The 22,506-nt window shown below is 39.8% G+C and overlaps 2 protein-coding genes across 2 annotated transcripts in view; one reads left to right on the top strand and one right to left on the bottom strand.

Annotated features, from left to right (window-relative positions):
* Positions 1–3,743, top strand: part of ccdc33 (coiled-coil domain containing 33) — a 282,618-nt gene extending 278,875 nt beyond the window's left edge. Inside the window, exon 24 of the mRNA XM_048520540.2 lies at positions 1,029–3,743. Within this exon, the coding sequence (XP_048376497.2) occupies positions 1,029–1,046 (18 nt within the window). The 3' untranslated portion in view covers positions 1,047–3,743. The remainder of the gene's footprint in view (positions 1–1,028) is intronic.
* The window catches only part of LOC125446767 (cholesterol side-chain cleavage enzyme, mitochondrial-like), a 31,139-nt gene continuing 8,791 nt past the window's right edge, over positions 159–22,506 (bottom strand). Inside the window, exons 4-9 of the mRNA XM_048520544.2 lie at positions 21,429–21,632; positions 13,427–13,587; positions 6,320–6,486; positions 3,743–3,821; positions 1,563–1,754; positions 159–1,131 (exon numbers count right to left, since the gene is read on the bottom strand). Of these exons, the coding sequence (XP_048376501.1) occupies positions 1,018–1,131; positions 1,563–1,754; positions 3,743–3,821; positions 6,320–6,486; positions 13,427–13,587; positions 21,429–21,632 (917 nt within the window). The 3' untranslated portion in view covers positions 159–1,017. The remainder of the gene's footprint in view (positions 1,132–1,562; positions 1,755–3,742; positions 3,822–6,319; positions 6,487–13,426; positions 13,588–21,428; positions 21,633–22,506) is intronic.

Here is a 22,506-nt window from a genome sequence, read left to right as displayed (position 1 = left end):
ACATAAAATTCAGAATAAAAATTCACTTTTTGATTTCTGAGTTTTCATCACTAACCTTTAAAAAAATTTTGTTGATCATTTTTCAAAAATGATCTAAATTGAATGTAATAAAGTTCTATATAATCAGATGGAACTGAAAATGAAATATTGTTCCCATGATGAATCATTTACTCTCTGTTTATCTTACTATTTGCAAAAATAATTCTTATAATGCTGAAAATTGGAGATTTGCACACATTGAATGAAAACGAGATCTCAAAGTGAAGAACAATCTATGCTGCTGAAAAGAGAATGCTGATTGGTTCTCATGTAGTTTTTATTGTTAACTTATTCAGTATAAATTGTTGTTCCCTTTGAGATTTGGCATTCTTATGATTCTGTCCTGATGAGTACAACATAAAAAGTTTTGACAGCATGCCTCTTTTTCAGTAATTTTTGCCAAGTGAATATAGAAACAGGAATAATACCTTAACATGAAGCTGAAAAATCACAAGTAAAAACAAAGATTTGCAATATATAAAATTGTTTGTCACCTTTCTGACTGATTTGGAGTTCTGCTCATTCTTCACCAGGATAAAGTTCGCTTTGTGTGCTTAGCTTTATAAAATCATGAACTTACTTTGAAAGAATGATGTTACAATTAATTATATAAAGCCAGGAGAAATTATTTACCTCATGGGTTTAAGCAGCATTTTGTGGGTACACCTGTGGGAGGAAAGACAATATATTTCTCTTCTGCAATATGATTTTTTTTCCCTCGCTGTCTGAACTGGTTTCGCTTACTACTCCCCATCATTCATGAAAATTGGCTACCACGTCATTTGAACACCTTAATTTGACCATTATTACAGTCGCATCGAAATAAATCCAAATGATGGATAAATAAATTGACCACCAGTGCTAACCCATTTATGATCAGTGAACCTGTATACCTCTAATGATTACACATGAATTAGTTTCCAATGAAAAGATGAAACAAGCATATAATGTGTCTTCCATAAATATGTCCTTTTCTCTTCACTTAACAGGCTTTAAAATTAACGTGATGGACCTCTCCGGAATCAGGATAAGGTCAAAGGTTGTTCTCACATCAACCAAATGACTTGTTTCAATTTTGAAGTTCTGCAGCATCTATCAAGAAAACAGGGTAATAGGCATTAATCAGCAATTATAGTATATCGACATCACAAAAAAGAATTCATATAAAAATCAGCATGTTAAATAAACAGCAAATGTAAATTCAATTTTCCCATCCAATTTCACATTGATTCTAGGGTTAATACATAGGATCTTTTTAAAAATCCCTCCCTCATTTCTCAGTCATTGACAGTCTCTGAAAGTGAATTTGATAGAGTGCTGCTAGAGAGAGGTTTATAAATCCCTTATTTTGATGAAGTATTTATGAAAGTCTTGCACAAACGTTGCTGAACTTTGATATAGTATTTAAGCTGTTTTAAAATGTTGGTACTAACTTGATTTTAAAAAGGAGTTGAGAAACCTAAAATGGAAAGTTGTTATTGTGAGTTCAGTAACTTCTGGCAAAAAACAAATGAGTGACTTACGTGAATTAGAAACAGCAGCATTTCTGTCTCTGCGATCCTACGCCCAATGCACTGCCGGGGTCCAAATCCAAAGCCAAGGTTTCTGAAGTAGTTGCTTTCCTGGTTCAGCCACCTTTTTGGGTTGTACCTTTGTGGCTTGTGAAATATCTCTGAGTTTCTTCCCATTGCATACAATCCCACCTGCACTAAGGTCTATGATTGGAATAAACCAGAGACTATATTACTGCTTCTATACCAATGTTATTGAACACTAAAGCACAAGGAGCTACTTGGGAACTGCTACTTATGTTGAAAAGCATTGAGTAATCCATTCTATCATTGGGTTTGTGATCTCACATAGTGATATTCTCATGTGGAAATGTATGCATACTGTAAAATTATTGTACTGTTTCGTGTAAAATGCAAAGCAGAGTTTGCAAATGTTGTTTGATTGTTAGCAGTCTTTTAATACATCTGGTGCTGATAGAAGATAGAACTTATTCAGGAAATGTACACATGAAAATAATTAGAAATATTCTGTAGGTTTATGTCAGATATTTATTCAAATTTGTGCATTTGCCTAAAACAGTGCATTTGTTGTGGCTGGCCAGCAAACTTCAACGGAGTGAGAAACCAAGCGCTCAAGTTGCTGGCCGACTCTCCAGGTCAAAACTCTTGACCACACAAAACAGTTGCTGATAATTGGTGAAAAGATTTTGCAATATAACATTCCTAACAAATTGTGTAGAAATACTTAACTTTGCCAGGTGTGTGTATTTAACTATAATATCATGACACAACTGTTTAATCGTTAGTCATTAAAATTTAACAATTCAGGAGTTTGTTTTGGCTTGAAGAGGCAAATATCAGATACTAGACTGAGAGATAGTGCTGCTCCTATGATGCTGCTTGGCCTGCTGTGTTCATCCAGCTCTACACCTTGTTATCTCTGAGAGATAGTAAGAACTGCTGATGCTGGAGACAGAGATAACACAGTGTGGAGCTAGAGGAACACAGCAGGCCAGGCAGCATCAGAGGAGCAGGAAAGCTGATGTTTCGGGCCGAAACTGGACTGAACTCGCTGCAATTCTAGAACTCCAGGCAGCTATCATGATTAACAAACAATATCACAAATGTTTTACAATTGCTGGTGTATTACTGGAACAGTCAACACAATACACAATAAATGGCTGCATGAAGCAGAGTTCTACAGTTACAGATGTTACATAATGAAGTCATTCCAACTTTTCCTTCCCAGTATATTTGTGTCCATAATATATGTATTTTAAATGTGTATATATATATATATATATATATATATATATACACGAATGATTGGCAGTGGTCCAAAACTCAGACAGAAATTATGCTGCATTTGTGCATTTGAATTTTACATTCTGAAAGAACAAGCCTGATCTCTACTTCCATATAAAGTAAAATAATCTGATCCAATGAAGCACTGGGAGGTGAAAACTCAGCCAGGATTTTGGTTTTGCTTTCTGTTTTAAAAAAAAAGAGTGTAGTTGATTATCTGATGAGGACGTGAGAGGCTTCAGCTGTGATGTTCTGCCATAAAATAAATACATGCATTTATATGGTACCTTATATGACCTCAGGGTGTCCTTGGATGCTTTATAATCAATTAAATACTTGTTACGCAAATACTTGTTACGTGTCACTGTTGTAATGCAGAAACCAGCCCAGCTAATTTGCACATAGGGAGTGTCACAAACAACAGGCTAATAATGATCAGAAAATCTGTTCTTTTTTGAGAGAAATTTTTAACCAGGTTCCTCAGGGAGAAGGCCTCGGGATTTTGTGCATTGACCGGGTCCTCCATTTAACAACTCTGAAAGACAGAGGTATAACAGTAAAGCGTACCATCAATAATTCACTGCGGCATCAATCTTCATTTCTTACTCAAGTTTTGAATAATAAGGACCTGAATTTGTGATCTTCTGACTCAGGGATCAAAATGAATCAATGCTGACACAATAATTAGAAGCTCTATCTGCATCCACTATCTGTTTACAAATAAGTATAGCAATATGAACAATGTTGAAGTGCAATTATCATTGCATTGTGAAAGCTAATAAAATTGGAAAACTGTTTTGGAGTGTGATAGAAACTGCAGTGGATGATGACACATTGTTTCTGTGAACCAGTATGGTAAGGAAAGTATTTAATTGCCTATATCTTACCCCAACAGGTATGTGGTAATTTTGCATTACAATATCTTCATTTGTGTAGCGCTGTAACGTTACAGCTACTGGATGAAGCCTATGAATAGAAGTAAATCACATTATCAAGAGACAAAGTACAAAACAAGTGGGAAGCAGTTAGACCATAACCATAGTGACTAAGGGGAGATGGATGAAGCTTTCGAAGATGAAACACCAGCACATTGGCCTGAATGGCTTTCTTCTGTGGTTTTCTTATGTGTGATTCTACTGAATAAAATTGCAAAGGCACTGACTTGATATGATATTAAAATCTAAAGAAGGCACGGGCAACTTTTTGAGGGAAACTAGAAATGGGCAATGAATCCTGGCCGTTGGCAGTGCCCAAGGCCCATGAGTGAATAAAAAAAACAAGAAAAAAAGGATCTGAACACGATTCCACATCCTTCACTGTTCATTTGTCACATTTTTCTAATCAATCATCTTTCCTTGTACATAACGTTGTAGGTCCAGTTTGCCACATTGAATCTGTCTGTGCATGACCATCAAATCCTGAAAAAAGCTTACACATGCCATCTCCTGGTTCTCTCGCTATAGCAATTCCATTTAGAATCTCCCTAATGTTACTCCAACAATAAAAATGAGGATTTAATTTCTCTGGCTTACCTTGAAGTAATATTCTGCAATAATCCTGTCAATGGCCAGCAATGAAATCAAAATATTTTTAAAAATGTTGTGTAGTTCAACGAATTTTACATATTTTGAAATCATTGCAGCCCATCATAAGTCCCAGAATCTCTGCTAAAACTGAAATGTATGTAGCCACATTAATGTTGGCAGTAAGATGATCAATTCTAGTAACACGTTTATCATGAAATAATTCACAATTCTGCGTAAATTCTGAGATTGGATTGTGAATTATTATTCAGGAAGTTCTGAGGTTGATTTGCATGTGGGTGTCGATGTGTGTATTAAGCAAGTCTTGTGGCACTGGTCACAGGAACATTAAATCGGACAAATTTTAGGGGATAACAAAGTGTGAAGCTGGATGAACACAGCAGGCCAAGCAGCATCTCAGGAGCACAAAAGCTGGCGTTTCGGGCCTAGACCCTTCATATCTGCAGTTCCCATTATCTCTGATTAAAATTTAGGGGATGGTCACTTTTAAAGGTAATTCCTGTGGAATTTTGAAATCAGTGCTGCTGTCTGTTACAAGTCATTGGAATTTGTCATTCAGAAATCCTCACTTTGTTTGAACATTAGGAGGATCAGAGATAGTGCTCATATAGGTATATTATTGGGGAAAGGAAGCCAATTCACTCCATTTTCTATTGATTTTGCATCTTTAAGTCGGCACAGTACAGGAGGCAGCAACTATTTAGCTTCTTAAAAAAATTACATGCATATTAGCTTGAACTGCATTTAGGTCTATTCTAGTTTATTTGCCTGCGATCAGGAGAAAGGTTGGGAGTCAGTTACCTTGAACAAATGAAGGTTTTTATTCATTCATAGAACTGTGGGTAGCCAGTATTTATTGCTCACCCCTAACTGCCCTCGGGAATGTGGTTGGGAGCTGAGAAGATAAAGGTGTCTAGGTAAGAATATATTTTATTACGATTGCTTGACTGAAATGTGTTACATATTAAATGCAGAGATATATATCATGTTGCTCTGAGACTTTGTTGCTCTGAGACTTTTAAATTATTGGTTAATAATAAATAGTCACTGGGTAGTATAGTACACAACTTGAGTATTGCTGAGATCAAGAAATGCTGCTAATTTTTTTTTATCTTGCACTCATCAGGGCAGATGCAAGAATGTCCGAAATGTGAGTACAACAGCTCCCTGCCATTTTCTAAGGCAATTGTCATCCAATCAGAACTGAGAAGATAACCAATCAGCGTGGACTTTTCATGCAGTACAAATGTTATCTCATTTTGAAATTTGTCGTTCTTGCATCTACGCAAGATGAAAAACCTTTACCAGAATATCTCTTAACTAGTTACTTAATAATAAACAATGTAATCTATTATAGGTGTGTTGTGGCATTTAGTTTGCCCATATATAAGCAATTTCAACCCAGAGTTAATTACTGAAAAGTAGAGAGTAGGGTATAAACCGCAATTACCTGCTACTCTATTGAAAAGAACAATGAAAAACTTGTATTTATATCGTGCTTTTGTGGCCTTAGGATGTCCTGAAGTTTTTTTTATAGTTAATTAAGTTTTTGAAGAGTTACCGTGTTTGCTATGCATGAAACACAGCAACTATTTTTACACAGTAAACTCTGACCATAACAAAGAACCAATGACCAGATAATTTTATTGGTAATGACTGAGGGATCAATAACCAGGACACGAGAGATATTTTGCCTACTTTTTATCAAAATAGTGTCTTGGAATCAAGTCCACTTGAGAGAGTAGAGAATGTCTGAGTTCAAAACAACATCTGAAAACAAAGCCTAAGATAGCGTAGAAATCCCTCACCATGGCACTAAAACACTACCGGTACATTTAGTACCTTCTCAGTCATTTTAAATGTCTTAAGAATTTGAAAAGATCATAGCTGATGTTTCTTATAATTGCAACCTGTTCTTACCTCAGTGTTTCCTTTAATGCAGCTTTGAGTAGTGGCACTGACTTTAACATTTGTAGTAGATCACCTTGTGTTTTCTGATTGGCTTCTATAATTTCACTGCGTAAATTTTCCTGCACATTGGGGTTTTTGGCAAGCTCATACATAGTCCATAAGAGAGTCATGGAAGTCTGTTTTATGATAGAAATAGGATTACAAGTTTATGACAGATTTTTGTTTACAAGTCTATATGGATTGAAAGTATTAAGATGAATACACACATATATCTGAGTTTGTTTACGTTGAATAAATCACCAAAACATAAGGCTGAAGACAACTTAACTGTTATTAAATATGACGTTTTACATTTATTATCTTACTTTTCCTTTCTGTCTTCTTTTGTACTCTTTGATTGGAATTTAATGACCCCTGGTGGTGAATTGAGGAGCGGAGGACGCATTTGATTGATTGATTGATTGTTTGATTGATTTATTGTTGTCACATGTACCGAGATACAGTGAAAAGTGTTGTTTTGTACAGGCAGTGCTGTACAGTCAGATCATACCATACAAAGTGCACCAGGGTTGCAGAACAGAGTGCAGAATACAGTGTTACAGCTGCAGAGAAGGTACAGAGAGAGAGAGAGAAAGACCAGAATTAACATATGAGAGGTCTTTTCAAAAGTCAGATAACAGCAGTGAAGAAGCTATTCGTGAATCTTTGAATAATTGGACAGTAGGATGCTGAAACATTCTCATCTCTGTTGGATTAAGTCTTGGATGAGAGATCTTATGGATGGCTTTCCTGTCCATACCAGCAGATTTAAGAACAGCTTCTTCCCTTTGGTTATCGGACTTATAAATGCAACTCTCATATATTAGAGCTGATCTTTCTCTGAAATTTCTCTGTAGCAGTAACAGTATGTTCTGCATTCTGTCCTACAGTCATACAGCATGGAAACAGCCAAACTAAACTATTCCCATTTTGTTTTTCTGAAGAAGGGTCTCGGCCCGAAACATCGGCTTTCCCGCTCCTACGATGCTGCTTGGCCTGCTGTGTTCATCCAGCTCTACACCTTGTTATTCTATTTCCATTTACCTTTGTTTGGCCCATATCCACCTAAAATGAGAAAGTGAGCTAGTGAAAAAGTGGAGTTGCATGGGGTCCAGGGTGGACTAGCTACATAGATAGAGAACTAGCTGGGAAACAGGAGACAGAGTGATGTAGTGGAAGGGAGTTTCTCAAAATGGAGAACTGTGACCAGTGGTGTTCCACAGGGATCCATGTTGGGACCACTGTTGTTTGTGATATACATAAATGATTTGGAGAGAGGTATAGATGGTCTGATTAGCAAGTTTTCAGATGACACTAAGGTTGGTGGAGTAGCAGATAGTGAAAGGGACTGTCGGAGAATGCAGCAGCAGAATATAGATAGATTGGATAGTTGGGCAAAGAAATGGCAGATGGAGTTCAATCCAAGCAAATGCGGAGTGATGCATTTTGGAAGATCCAATTCAAGAGCGAACTGTACAATAAATGGAAAAGCCCTGGGGAAAATTGATGCACAGAGAGATCTGGGTGTTCAGGTCCATTGTACCCTGAAGGTGGCAATGCAGGTCGATAGAGAGATCAAGAAGGCATACAGCATGCTTTCATTCATCGGACGTGGTATTGAGTACAAGAGTTGGCAAGTCATGTTACAGTTGTATAGGACTTTGGTTCGACCAAATGTGGAATACTGCATACAGTTTTGGTCGCCACATTACCGAAAGGATGTGGATGCTTTGGAGAGGGTGCAGAGGAGGTTCACCAGGATGTTGCCTGGTATGGAGGGCACTAGCTATGAAGAGAGGTTGAGTAGATTAGGATTATTTAGATTAGAAAGATGGAGGTTGAGGGGGGAACCTGATTGAGGTCTACAAAATCATGAGAGGTATTGACAGGGTGGATAGCAAGAAGCTTTTTCCCAGACTGGGTGACTCAATTACAAGGGGTCACGATTTCAAGGGGAGAAGGGAAAAGTTTAAGGGAGTTATGCGTGGAAAGTTCTTTACGCAGAGGGTGGCAGGTGCCTGGAACACGTTGCCAGCAGAGGTGGTAGGGGCGGGCACTATAGCGTCATTTAAGATGTATCCAGACAGATACATGAATGGGCAGGCAGCAGCAGGATACAGATCCTTGAAAATAGGTATCAGAAATAATGGGAACTGCAGATGCTGGAGAATCCAAGATAACCAAGTGTGAAGCTGGATGAACACAGCAGGCCAAGCAGCATCTCATGCTCCTGAGATGCTGCTTGGCCTGCTGTGTTCATCCAGCTTCACACTTCATTATCCTTTGAAATAGGTGACAGGTTTAGATAGAGGATCTGGATCGGTGCAGGCTTGGAGGGCCGAAGGGCCTGTTCCTGTGCTGTAATTTTCTTTGTTCTTTGTTCTTGTTCCAAATTTTTCCTATTCATGTACTTATCCAAATGTCTTTTAATTGTTGTAACTGTCCCTGCATCATTACTTCCTCATTCCACACACGAGTGGAAAAAATGCCCCTCATGTCCTTTTTTAAATAAGTCTCATCTCACCTTAAAAATTTGCCCCAAGTTTTGAACTCCCCCACCCCAGGGAAAAGACGTTTGCTATTCACCTTATCAATGTACATCACAATTTTAATAAATGTCTATAAGGTCACATCTCAACCCCATACACTACAGTAAAAAAACTCCCAAACTATCCAGCATATTTTTATAACTCAAACCCTCCATTCCAGGCAACATCCTGGTACATCTTTTCTGAACCCTCTCCAGTTTAATGGTATCCTTCCTGAAAAGAAAGGAAATTTAAAGGCATGGGGGAAGATGTGGAACTGATCTGCATTACCCTGATGTACTTACGTAAGGTAAGATTTGTCTGGTTAGCATGCTGTACTTTTCACTCTACCTCAGTACATACGATAATAGTAAATCAAATCAAACCAAACTCTATTTGGGGCACATATGGGCCTCGTCCTGCCATGACCGGCATTCAACCCAGTGACAGACTGGCTGCCAATAAGTGAGAAGGCTAAAAACAAATCTGTTATGGGCTCCTGGGCTGGGAAGATGGGAGGGCAATTGTCCAGGGGGAGGGATATCCCTTGTTCAAAGGCACTCTGTACCTGATTGAAAGACCCAACATTGGGAAAAAGGAGATGGAGTAAGTGCTGAAAGCTGCCTCCCTGCCCTTTCCCATGACACCCCCCCATAACTTCCATGTTGTGATCCCCATGCTGTCCTTTAGCCTTAACCCCCCAGGTTGACCCAGGCCTTTGGTGGGTGGATGGTCCACTGCTTCCACAGTTGCAAGTGGCACTGCCTGCAATGAACAATACCAGCATCAAACCCAGGTCCCTGGCACTGTGAGGCGGCAGTGCTAACTACTGACTTACCGTGCTGCCCCTTTACTAAAGTTCTTAAAGACAACATCCACTGCTCTACTCTGATCAATCATTTTTGTTACTGCCTTAAAAAACTCCATCGAATTTGTGAGACAAAACCTCCCCCGCATAAAGCCACACTGACTTTCTCTAATAAGTACATTCTTCTCCAAATGTCAATAGATCCTGTCTCTAAGAAACTTCTTCCATAATTTCCCTACCACAGATATAAGGCTGAATGGTTTGTAATTTCCTGGGTTATCCATGTTTCCCTTTAAACAAATGAACAACATTAGCTATTTTGGCAATCTTCTGGGGTCTAACTTGTGGCTAAGGGAAGGTGTGAAGATCTCTTTCAAGGCCTCAGAAATCTCCTCTCTAGCTCCTTCAGTATCCTACGATAGAAGAATGCTCTGAAGGCCGGTGTGGAATTATTGGACCAAAGGGCTTGTTTCTATGCTGTAGGGGTTCTATGATCTATGATCTGATTGGACTTTCATCCTCAGGGTCCTTAATCCTAGGGAAGGCCTTGTGGTGGTGGCCAGTCAACTGTTGAATAGGCGCTTAGAAAGTTGGGCCTTCCCAATAGATTTGACATAAGGCTTTCAGTGACTCTTGAGTGAGGAAGATCTTCAGCACCTGGACTAAATTCCCCTCTATGTTTCTCTTTTATAGGACAGAATCCCTACAGTGTAGAAACAGGCCCTTCGGCCCAACAAGTCCACACTGACCCTTGGAACATCCCACCCAGACCCATCCCCTTATAAACAACCTAAGTTACACATCCTTGAACACTATGGGCAATTTAGCATGACCAATCCACCTTAACCTGCACATCTTTGGACAGTGGGAAGAAGCCGGAGCATCCACAGGAAACACATGTAGACACAGGGAGAATGTGCAAACTCCACACAGACAGTCACCTGAGGGTTGAATTGAACCTGGGCCCTTAGCACTGTGAGGCAGCAGTGCTAACCACTGTCTACCGTGTCACCCCTTTACTAAAAGTTCTTATAGAAAACATCCATTGCTCTACTCTTTCTGTATCTGATATGACTAATTCACTGCTCCTTCTCTATCCTTAAATCTCTATTCCTTAATCTCCTATTGGGCAAAGATAGTTTGGTGCTGTAAGTCTTGCTGTCCTGTTTTCAGCTCAGACTTCTATCACAATGTCACCGTACATCTTTTCAGGTTGAATAGTGAGGGAAAAGATCTAATTATGGGACATGTCATGTTCTCCAGCAAGATCCGGTATTGTAATTGAATTGGGATTATCCAATGCACAGCTTTTCATTCAAATTAATAAACAGTTACATTTTAAAATCACATATTCCCTCATAAGGTCCAATCATTCAGAGAAAATGCTTCAATTCGCTCCATTTACCAAAACACTCTGATCTGCAGTTTTCAGAAAAGCCACAAGCAGGGCCATTTCCCATTTGTGCCAAATGAACATCAAGGACAAGGTTATCGAATGTGCAACTGATAACTTGAGTTGGAACTTAACTATGAGATTCTGCCTTCTACTGCAAATAGATCAGTTGCTTTCTTTGTAAATACTGTACTGTATCATGTAAAATACACATGTTGAAGGTGATATGTATACTGTCTCTTGTATTCATTTATACATTGACTGGACTTCTGACTTTGTTTTCTCTTTCACAGTTCCTTCTTGGTTTTCACTCAGAGTCTTTCATAGTTTCTGTGTTTTTGTTTTCTTCTTATCATATTTTGACTGCTTTCTAAATCATCCCCAATGCCATGGCAGCTCTACAGACTTTGAGATGATGCAGAAAGTATAGCATCTTGCACACGTTGCCCAGGCTAAAATTAAAGGAACACTTTTTGCTAAACTACTTGAGGTTTCGGTTAAGTATTGAAAATCACAAGTATTGTGTCTTTCCAATTGTAAAGTTAGTAATTCGTATGACTGCAAGCAAAAGAAAATTGTTCTGTGTCACTCAGAAATCTGAATGCTAAATAATGTCAGTTGTATTATTGACATAAAATGCTGTTAATACTTTCATCTGACCAGCTGATGATTCTCAGTATTTTCTGTTTGCATTTCAGGTGTTTTTGCAGCCACAATATTTTGCTTTAATATAATTGACATTCGTTTCATGCCTATAGGTGCCTGTTCTCCTCTTCCTTTCCTGCTACCAAGTGCAGAATTTTCCCAGAGACAGATTTGGAGGCGACACTGGGAGAAAAGATAGAGGATCTTGGATCCAGGTAACTGCCTGATGGTGGTCCAAGTTCTGAGCAATCTTGATAAATTCTGACTGGCACTGGAAGCCCACTTGGCAGTGGCAGCTGGCTAGCTAAGATGAATTTTAAGTGCCCACTTGAGGGCTAATTTTTGAGACAGGTGGTATTTTTTTCAGCAGCAGATGAACTCCCCATTGATGTCAAAGCACTGCCTTTTCCCTGGATGCAGTTTCCCAGTAGCAGGCTGGAAACCTAGAATATAGGAGAGAGGGTAGGCCATTCAGCCCTTCGAGTCTGTTCCACCATTCAACTTCATCATGGCGATTCATCTAACTCAGTACCCTGTTTCCATTTTCTCTGCATATCTTTTGACATTTTTAACCCTAAGAAGTATATCTTTCTTCTTCTTAAGAACACTTAATATTTTGGCGTCAACTGCTTTCTGTGGTAGTGAATTCCACAGGCTCACCACTCTCCAAGTGAAGAAACGTCTTGTCATCTCAGTCCTTAATGGCCTACCCTATACTCTTAAACTGTGACCCCTGGATCTGGGCTCCCTGGCTATCAGGGTCATCCTACCCAAATTTAAACCACTGATGCCTTCACTTCAATTCCACACTCCTCATCTCCCCAAACCCCAACTAACCACCTTCCTGGAACTGAGGGGATTTGGGGGCCACAATCGCATGTAGTTGCATGTAATCAGGTAAAGGGGCAGTTCTGACCATCTGCTGACAATTGTAGATGTCTTTAAAGGGCACTTCAACTCTTGAGGCTCCCTTTCCTGGAAAGGCAGCCAGCCACAGCTTTGGATGCTCTGATTACTCCTGCCTGCTCTGCCCTGTTAATGTCCCTAGTAGTAGCACGGTGACTCAGTGGTTAGCACTGCTGCCTCACAGTGCCTGGGATCCGGGTTTAATTCCACCCTCGGGTGACTGACTGTGTGGAGTTTGCACATTGTCCCCATGTCTGTGTAGCCTTCCTCCGGGTGCTCTGATTTCCTCCCACAGTCCAAAGATGTGCAGGTTAGGCAGATTGGCTATGGGAAATTCCCCAAAGTGTCCAGCGATGTGTAGGATAGGTGGATTAGCCATGGAAAATGCAGGGATACAGGGGTAGGGTGGGACATTGGGTCTGAGTGGGATGCTGTTCGGAAGGTCAGTATGAACTCAATGGGCTGAATAGCCTCTTCCACACTATAAGGATTCTGTGATTTAGTGAAGTGGACAGAGTTGCTGGAGGTGGCCTGTTCACTGGCAGCCTTTAGGAAGATCACATTGGTGGGTGATGTCACAAATACCACTGCAGTTGGGGTCTGCACATTCTTCATTTGTCACAGCCCTACGCCTGTCAGGAAATTCAGCCTTATAGAGTGCACTGCACAATTTGAGGCCGTTTGGCCGAATGCAGCTGGCTGGCATTTATGATTACACAAGCCTCCTCCCATCCCTCTTCATCTCATCCCATCAAGCATTAGCCTCACTGTCAGGTAAGAAAACAATTTTCTCTTACTGTGTCAACTCCACCTGCCATAAGCTCTGTAACGCTAGCTTTGATGTCATCTAGGGGCAGCAGGTCTTGCAGCAGTAGATCTGCTAGAACTCCAGAATATTCTTTGTCATTTTTGGATCCCATGTGGAACTGCTTGTATGTTTTTTGTATACAGGTATTAGCTACAAACGAAGGTAGAAAGTATTTATTAAAGCACCAGTATTTCTTCGGTAGACAGAAATTTTAACAATGACTGGTAAACAAACCAATGCTAATCATATTTAATACACTTTTCATAATTATGCCTCATTCCTTGTGCAGCATTCTGTATAATTTCTTCTCTCTTTAATTAGCTACTCAGTTCTATTGAAAAAAAATTTCTTGTATCCCACCATAAGCGGTTTTAGAATTTGTTCAAACCAAAATTAACAATTTGGTACATTGTTGATTGTCTGGAAGCGATAATTTTAAGACAGGCATTTCTCGAGAGATAGAGAGAAAACATGAGAGAATCAAAGAGAAAACAAAGAGAAATCACCTAAAACGTGCACGACTTTCATTATACAGAAACACTGCTAGACATCTTGGAGCAGGTTTCCATAAAAAAGCCTAAGTTTTGGCTCAGATATTGTGTGTGACATGTGAAGTTTTCTTGCTGTAGTTTCATTTTCACTCCTACAAACCTGAGGGTGGCAGATTTGAGTACATCTGGTGCACAATGTTTTAGCTCTCAATGATCAGAAACTTGGCCACATCAAGAGCTAATAAGTCTCACACTTCTCTATTAAAATCATTCACTACTACAGAATCAAGTTTGAGAGCAAAGATAATCCAAAGCAACTTTTCTTCATAACTGACTATCTTCTTAAACATCTCCCTACCACTTCTTCGAACTTCATCGCCAAGTATGAGGAGCTCATGAACTCATTTGTCACATAATTGAAACAATTGGAGTCATAGAGTTGTACAGCACAGAAACCGACTCTTTGTGATCCAACTCACCCATTCTGACTAGACATCCCAAATAAATCTAGTCCCGTTAGGCAGTATTTGGCCCACATCCCTCCAAACTCTTCCAATTCATGTTCCCATCAGATGCCTTTTAAATGTTGTAATTGTACCAGCCTCCATCACTTCTCTGGCAGCTCATTCCATAAACGCACCACCCTCCGTGAGAGAAAGTTGCCCCTTTTGTCCCTTTTAAATCTTTCCCCTCTCACCTTAAACCTATGCCTTCTAGTTTTGGACCCCCCTACCCCGGGAAAAGACTTTGGCTATCACCCTATCCATGCCTGAATGATTTTGTAAACCTTGATAAGATCACTCCTCAGCCTCCGATGCTCTAGAGGAAATAGCCCCAGTCTACTCAGCCTGTCCTTATAGTTCAAACCCTGCCACCCTGACGACATACTTGTAAATCTTTTCCAAACCCCTTCAGGTTTCACAACATCCTTCCTATAGCAGGGAGACCAGAATTACACACGGTGTTTCAAAAGTGGCCTAACTGATGGCCTTTACAGCTGCAACATGACCTCCCAACTCTATACTCAGTGCAGTGACCAACAAAGCCAAGTATATCAAGTGCTTTCTTCACTATTCTGTCTACCTGGGGCTCCATTTTCAAGAAACTATGAACCTGCACTCCAAGGTCTCTTTGTTCAGCAACTATCGCCAGGACTTTACCATTAAGTGTATAATTCCTGCCCTGATTTGCCTTTCCAAGATGCAGCACCTCACATTTTTCTAAATTAAACTCCATCTGCCACTCCTTAGCCCATTTCCCCATCTGATCAAGATCCTGATGTACTCTGAAGTAACCTTCTTCTCTGTGCACTCCAATTTTGTTGTCATCTGCAAACTTACTGGCCATATCTCCTATGTTCACATCCAAATCATTTACATAAATGACAAAAAGCAGTGGACTCAGCATTTACGCAACTGTAACTGTGCCACATTCATCCACCCTAATGTCAGCTTTCTCTTTATGATCAAACCAAACCACATGCCTGTCTTACCCTGAATCTGCATTTTGCTTTTTTTTCCCCCTGTCAACTTGGTTCTTGTCCATCACACAATTTCCTGCTCCACTGACTGTATTCGCATCAAATTCCGAACCGTCCAATTTTTTTTTGTGCCCTCAAGCTAGCTAACAGTGCAAATGGTCGTACCTCTTCAGGTACTTGTACCGCTTTTGTTTAAAACCATCACCATCACACTTCCTCGGAAAAAAGACCCTTTTCTAATCTGGCGAAGTACAATCATAACTTCACCTACCTATTTTTTCAGTTCTTGAAAATACTGTCAAATCCCATGGTCTTGGAATTTCTTGGAATTTTCCTTCTTAATCTCTCCAATTGTGTTTCTCACCTACCAACCAAGTCTTCAAAACAATGCCATCTTCTGTGACTATAATATGGTGTCCTACTGTTTTTGACCACTCTGAAGCATGTAATGTCTTGAAAATCATAACTATGTTGTCCTGCCAATTTATAAGCTTATTATATCATTTTGCCCTTCAAACTTATCCCAAACTTCGAACAAATGATTATCTGTTTCATGCTTCTCTTTAATGGTTCCTATAGGATACACCCAGAAGCACTTACAGCAAAGGGAGAGGTCACATGACTGTGACAAGCCATCAAGTACACTCAAGGCCATTGAGTCATAGAGATGTACAGCATGGAAACAGACCCTTCAGTCCAACTCATCCATGCCAACCAGATATCCCAGGTAAATCTACTTTCATTTGCCAGCATTTGGACCAAATCCCTCTAAATCCTTCCTATAAGTGTACTCATTCAGATGCATTTTAAATGTAGTAATTGTACCAGCCACCACCACTCCCTGTTCCACACATGCACCACCCTCTGTGGGAAAAAAGTGCCCCTCTGGTCCCTTTTAAATCTTACCCCTTTCACCTTAAATCTATGCCCTGGAGGTTTGGACTGCCCTGCCCTAGAAAAAAAAGACCTTGGCTATTCACTCTACCGTGCCCCACATGATTTTAGAAACCTCTATAAGGTAACCGCTCAGCCTCCGACACTCCAGGGAAAAACAGCCCAGCCTATTCAGTCTCTCCCTATAGCTCAAATTCTGAGTGGCCCTTCAATACTCAGCTATGGCAATGACTTTGCACTTTTATCAAAGTGTAATGTGGCTTTCTTCTGTTTCACCTCAATCTTTTCACTCATGCATGTTTCTGGCTTCAGTGTTATTTTTGCCATTGGAAGAACAGTTTGGGTACAACATTAGTATGATATTTGTTTATCGACTACACTACTTTCTATGCCTTCAAAAGATGCTCTTCTCCATTCATGGATTCCTTGGTGCAATTCTATGCTGAATTTACTCAACTTTTTTATGATCCCTTGGCAATTTTCAATGTTGCCTCAGCCTTTTCATTTGACTTGGGGCTAGTGTGGAGATAATGTATGATCTGAATTTCCAAATCCTTTATAAAACAGTTGGATTCTTCATTTGTGATAATGCCACTCATCATAATGTTTAGAATGCTGTAATGACTGAATTGTGCATTTAAGCATTCCATGATCTCAGCAGTAGTCCTTGAATTCAGCTGATCTAACTCCCATTAATCAAACTAGCAGTCTACAGTGACAAGTTGGTCATTTTCTGCAAGAATAAAGAGATCAACTCCAAGCTTGATCCATGGTGTGTTGTGGGGTGTTGTGTGTCATACATGGCTCCTTAGCTTGGTATTTGTGACAAGCACTGCACAGTCTGCAGTGGTCCTTAATTTCATTGCTCGTGTTTGTTCAGTGTAGCACTTCTATGGCCTTCCCCAGATTGGATTCAATTCTTTGATGCCTTGCATGAATGAATCTTAGCATCTCTTTCCTCAACTCCTCTGGGATAATGATTCAATTTCTTATATGCAAGATGCTATCTTAGGCTATCAGTTAGTCTCTGTTTGCCCAGTAATCTCCTACTGCAATAAGGTGTTGTTTTCAGGCCATCCTTTCATAACTTCTTGTTTGTAGAACTTGGAGAATTGCATTTTGTTTTGTAGTTTTCTTTCCACACACTGGTTTAGCATCCTCAATTTTCATAGGCAATGAAGCTTTTGCCAGCATGTCTGCAATGTATGTATGTTTCTTTTGTTTGTATTTCACATCCAGATGATATCTTTGCAAACAAAGTAACATGCTTTGCATGTACACTGAAGCAGGCAAAATGATTTGAGGGAGATGCCATTACCATTTTTTCTCTCTTAAGCCATGTACTGATTAAAATGCTCACAAGCAAAGTCAATAGCCAGGCCTTCTTTCTCAATCTGAACATAGTGTTGCTCACTTTGTTTAAATGCCCTGGACACAGATGTAACTAGTTGTCCTGGTGCTCTAAGTCTTGATTCACTGGTGTCACACTGTGAAGTAACTTCATTATTGACATCGCAGTACTCAGCCCTGTAAATCTCATCAGTAATGTTTGTTATCATGAAAGATGCTTCCTGTTCTGTGTCCCACCACTGTACATCCTTGGCAGTGAACTTGTGTTGTGGTTCCCACTTTGACAGCAAATTAAGCAAGCACTTTGTTTTTACACCTGTTAGTAACTGACTCGCTGGTACAGCTAGTACTTTGCAGGGTCTGGGCAAAGTTTGTTTGCTGTCAGTATGTGACCTATGTACTTGACTTCAGGCATCTACAGTTGCCTCCTTTCTCATTCAGCTCCAGACTCACCTGGCGAGCTCTCACTAGCAGTTGAACTCAATTATGATCGTGATTTGTGATGGCTTCATCTATCGCATCTCCACATCCATAGACAAGTAGGCCAGTAATTTTACTCTGGAATTATCACTGACTTGTTTTTATTCACTTGTGGGACAAGAGTGTCGCTGGTTGGGTCAGTATCTATTACCTGTCCCTAGTTTGCAACGGTGGCGGTGAGCTGCAGAGCTTGCTATCTTATGCGGTCTGCACTAATACTCTTCTGGAGCAGTGGAAATGCCAAGTGGCAATGTGCAACCATCTATTTCTCCACAGCAGTATGCAGAAAGCAATGAGAAAACTGCTCTTTATATCAGGCTTCGCTTGCCTTTGCCCATCCTTTATAATGAAAGTAGTGAAGACCTTTGCCTTGGCAGGCTGCTGCAAGATTCCTACAACTGTTGGAATTGAGTAACGAGACCTCATCTAAGTTTTACTAATTCTCTGGATCTACACATACTCTTAGTTTTCCAGGTTTTCATTGATACTGTGCTTCATATCCAGTCTATACGGGTTGTCATATTTTTGACTGCTGCCTTCTTTACTAGCCATTCTATCTTGGCTTTCAGGTTGGACGAGAAGGCAATGGGAACCCTCCTCACAGATGCTACATCGGTCTCTCACTCTCATTCGCTTTGACACAATATTCACCCGTAAGACATCCAAGACTTGTAAAAACAGCTTTAATCTCTTCTAGCATCTTTTTGGCAGTCAATGGACAAGTGGCTTATACAAAGTACTTCTGGCACATCCAGGGTTACTTCTCCAAGCTTCCAACTTGCTGAAATAAGTGGTTTTTGGTTATCATCTGCCAACTGGAACTCCGGGTTTTCATTCTTCCCATTGCACTGGGCTTTCAGTTTAATTTATCCTCTTTGCATGAGGTTACTCCCAGAAATGGAAGGACTTTCCTATGAGGGGAAGTTGAGTAGTTTGGACCTGTACTTATTGAGGTTTAGAAGAATTAGAGATGACTTTATCAAAACACTTAAAATTCTTAGTGGACTTGGCAGATGTGGAGATAATGTTTCTCCTTTGGGAGACTCTATGAGCAGAGAGCATAATCTCACAATGAGGAGTCATCCATTTAAAACAGAGATAAGGAGGAATTTCATCCCTTACAGAGGAGTGAATCTAGAATTCCTAACTAGGGAGCTGCTGAGCTGGGACATTAAAAATATGCCAGTCTGAGATAGTCAGATTTTTATTCAGGCCACCTGGTCTTGATTTTTTCTGTTGTCTTTTCTGCAAAACGTTCTTCCTTTTCACAAATCTGTTGATCTCACTTGGTCTGGAAGGTCTCTCAGCATAATGCAAAACCTTATTTGTTCTCCAATTAATGTGCTCAAGCTAATGATTGACAAGTTTAGAACTTTTGCAGATATCAACAGTTTTCTTGACAGTAAGTTTCTCCTCACTTAAGAAATGTGCTCTCCAGGGTCTCTTATGCCTAAGACAATGCTATTTCTGAGATCAGCTTTCAGTTGCCCAAACTCTCAGGATTCAGTTGTTTTAGTGTGGTCACATATTGATCAATAGGCTCTCACCCTCCCTCCTTGAGCTCTGGCATTGAACGAGAACAGTAGTGGTAGAATGATTAACATCAATATGGGGTTCAAAGTGCCTTCACAGCATAAGACATTGCCTCCTCGGTGGCTTTTCTGCTCGTCCATAAGATCTAGGCTGTAATGAACTCTGTTCCTAGCACAAACAGCAAGGTTGCAACTTTTATAAGCTTCCATGTTAATTCATTCTGTTGTTATTTCATAATATTTCTAACTGAGTAGAAAAGAAAATCCAACGCTGTCTCATATCTGCTTTCATTTCCACAATGGCAGGAAGTGGAAAATGTAGAAGCATTTTGATTTGCCAAGTAATTCAAAACAGGAGACTCGATTTTCTTGTGCTTTTTCCTTGCTATTTATTTCAGTCACTAGCTTTCTTAGAGCTCTGAGAATTCAACTCATATTTTTACATAAGTCCTCGTGCAAAAATTGGTTTGAAAATCCACACATTTTTCAACTGCATCACTCTGACACCTTGTTACAAGCCGTTTATATTTAATGGCTTAAAAAGCCATTAAGCGATAACAGAACATAAAGGCACTTACAGCAAAGGTAGATGTCACATAACTATCAAGAGAGCTAATGGGCTTTGGCCAACATCACGGATTTCCGTGGCAGTGCTGCATTCTTGGGCCATTGTGCTCCATGGGTAGGGATCCTATTCTGGATCAGGAGGCCTGGGTTTAAGACCCACAGGTCCAGAAATGTGTAAGAACAACTCAGGACAGGTTGTTTAGAAAATATCTATAATTGTATTCCTGCAAATAATTCATTTGCCTTTATCTGACAAACATTTACTGACCTCACTTCTGAAAGCTCAAATTGAAATGGTGTCCAGTCCTTATTGGAAGATAGTTCCAAATAACCACCATACTTTGTGAGATTGAGTGCTTGATTTCACTCTTGAATCACCTGGCTCTAATTTTAAGGTTCTGTGCCAATTGCTGCTCACTTTAGTACTGCTCCCTGTCTTGAATTGACCTCTAGATTCCCATTGCCTCCATTTGAAATTCAAATGACATGCTTCTGCCATTTCATCATCACCCTTGTCTTCTGTTACTCTCATTGTTTCACCTGTTCCTATCTCTGTAACTTACTAAAGCACCACAACTCTCTGAGATCTTTACTTTCCTTCATCTCTGATCTATTGATTATCTCCAATTTTCATTACCTGCCACTGGCAACTGTATGTTCTCTCCCTCATCAATTTAAGATTATATAACTATTGGTAAGTTGTTGATTTCTCAACTAATGAGGTGACCAAGTTCCAGCAATTTGCAAAACAATTATGAAGATTCAACACAACTAAATGTTGTGAAAGCATGCATTGATTTTTCAATGTCTAACTTCAGGCTTCAGAGATCAAGTTTTGTCTTGCAATCAACAGTCAGTGGAAGGTGACTGTCCCTCAATTGCCAAACTTATTCTGAGATCAACAGAAAGATTAAAAAGAAAATTAATGGTTAAAATGCTGAAAGGAGGAAGTGAACATGCACTTAATTGACAAACATATGGGAGAAGAAAAGCCCATGTAGCATAAAATGTCCTGCTGCCCTTGCTGAAGAGGTAGTCAACAAAAAGGATGTAGCAGATAGAATAAAATAAAATTATAAATACAATTAGCCAGACTAAATAAGCAAATTGTGATGGGAAATAGATATTCAATGATTGAGTCCACTTGGGACCACCACTAATTTCCACATTAATTGACATTTGTCCTGATTTTCTCACCATGTGCAAAAATGGTATCCCAAGCAGCAACATGATCTTGCCAGATCTTCGATTTGATTGATTTCAGAAGCCCAGGTGGAATATAAAGCATTGGGGATGTGGATTTGAACATCAATGTAACTGAGTCGATGAACTTTTGTGATGCAGGATTGTGGAGACCCTGCAGCAAACCGAGACGTTCTCCATACAATATATGGCATATAGCTGTAAAAGCAAAGAGATTCTTCCACTATTTCTTGATGAATTTACATTAAAACACTGACATTGAAAACATTTGGAGATAAAAGATCCTTGATATTCTGGTCTTACTGACCTAATATAACATGTATGGAGTGCATTTTAGGCTGGTGAAAAAGTTACCTCTAAACTGTGCCATCATGTAACTAACTCAACCAATGTTCCGTCTAAGATGCGCATATGCAACCCAGACTTCACTTAAATAGAAGTGATGCTCTGCAGGCACAAATTGGCATTTGTAGTGCAACTTGCCATATTTGGACTCATGCAACAACGCGTGTTGACTGTATGGCCTGCAGCAAGTCCTTCGGAGAGTGACGGTGAGGTGTCAATGTGGAAACTGGTTAGGACTGCCTTGAAGTTACTCAGTTATGTTTAGAGGCAGTCTTGTTCCTCCTGAACCCACATAAAGTAGGTTAAAATATATTTGTCTGTGGAGTTTCTTTCACTGGAGTGTACACAGTGTATGTAGCCCTATCCTAAAGTAACTAACTTGGTTCTCTGCATTTCATTCAACCTCATTCACATGTTAGAAGGGAATTACTTCCTGAATCGGGCAGGCATTTTGTAAGTGACAGAAACCTGTAGAAAAGGACACCCCAGAAGAACAGGCATTAACTGGCCTACAAAGCCTGCCTATCCCATTTTGCCGTCATTACTGTGTATTTAGGTCAGCTTTGAGTGAGTTAAATTTGGCTGCAACTTGAGCCAAATGCAGATCTGAAAATTCGCTTCCTGAATATATATCTCTCCTAAAGTCTAACTAAGGTCAAACTTTACTTAGAAGAAATGATGGAGCTGAAACTGAATATTGTGAATTTACAGCAGACGTAACTATTTG

Source organism: Stegostoma tigrinum, chromosome 36 (assembly GCF_030684315.1).
Source record: "Stegostoma tigrinum isolate sSteTig4 chromosome 36, sSteTig4.hap1, whole genome shotgun sequence".
Lineage (NCBI taxonomy): Eukaryota > Metazoa > Chordata > Chondrichthyes > Orectolobiformes > Stegostomatidae > Stegostoma > Stegostoma tigrinum.
Note: the sequence above shows the minus strand (reverse complement) of the source record. Positions and strands in the feature narration are given on the sequence as shown.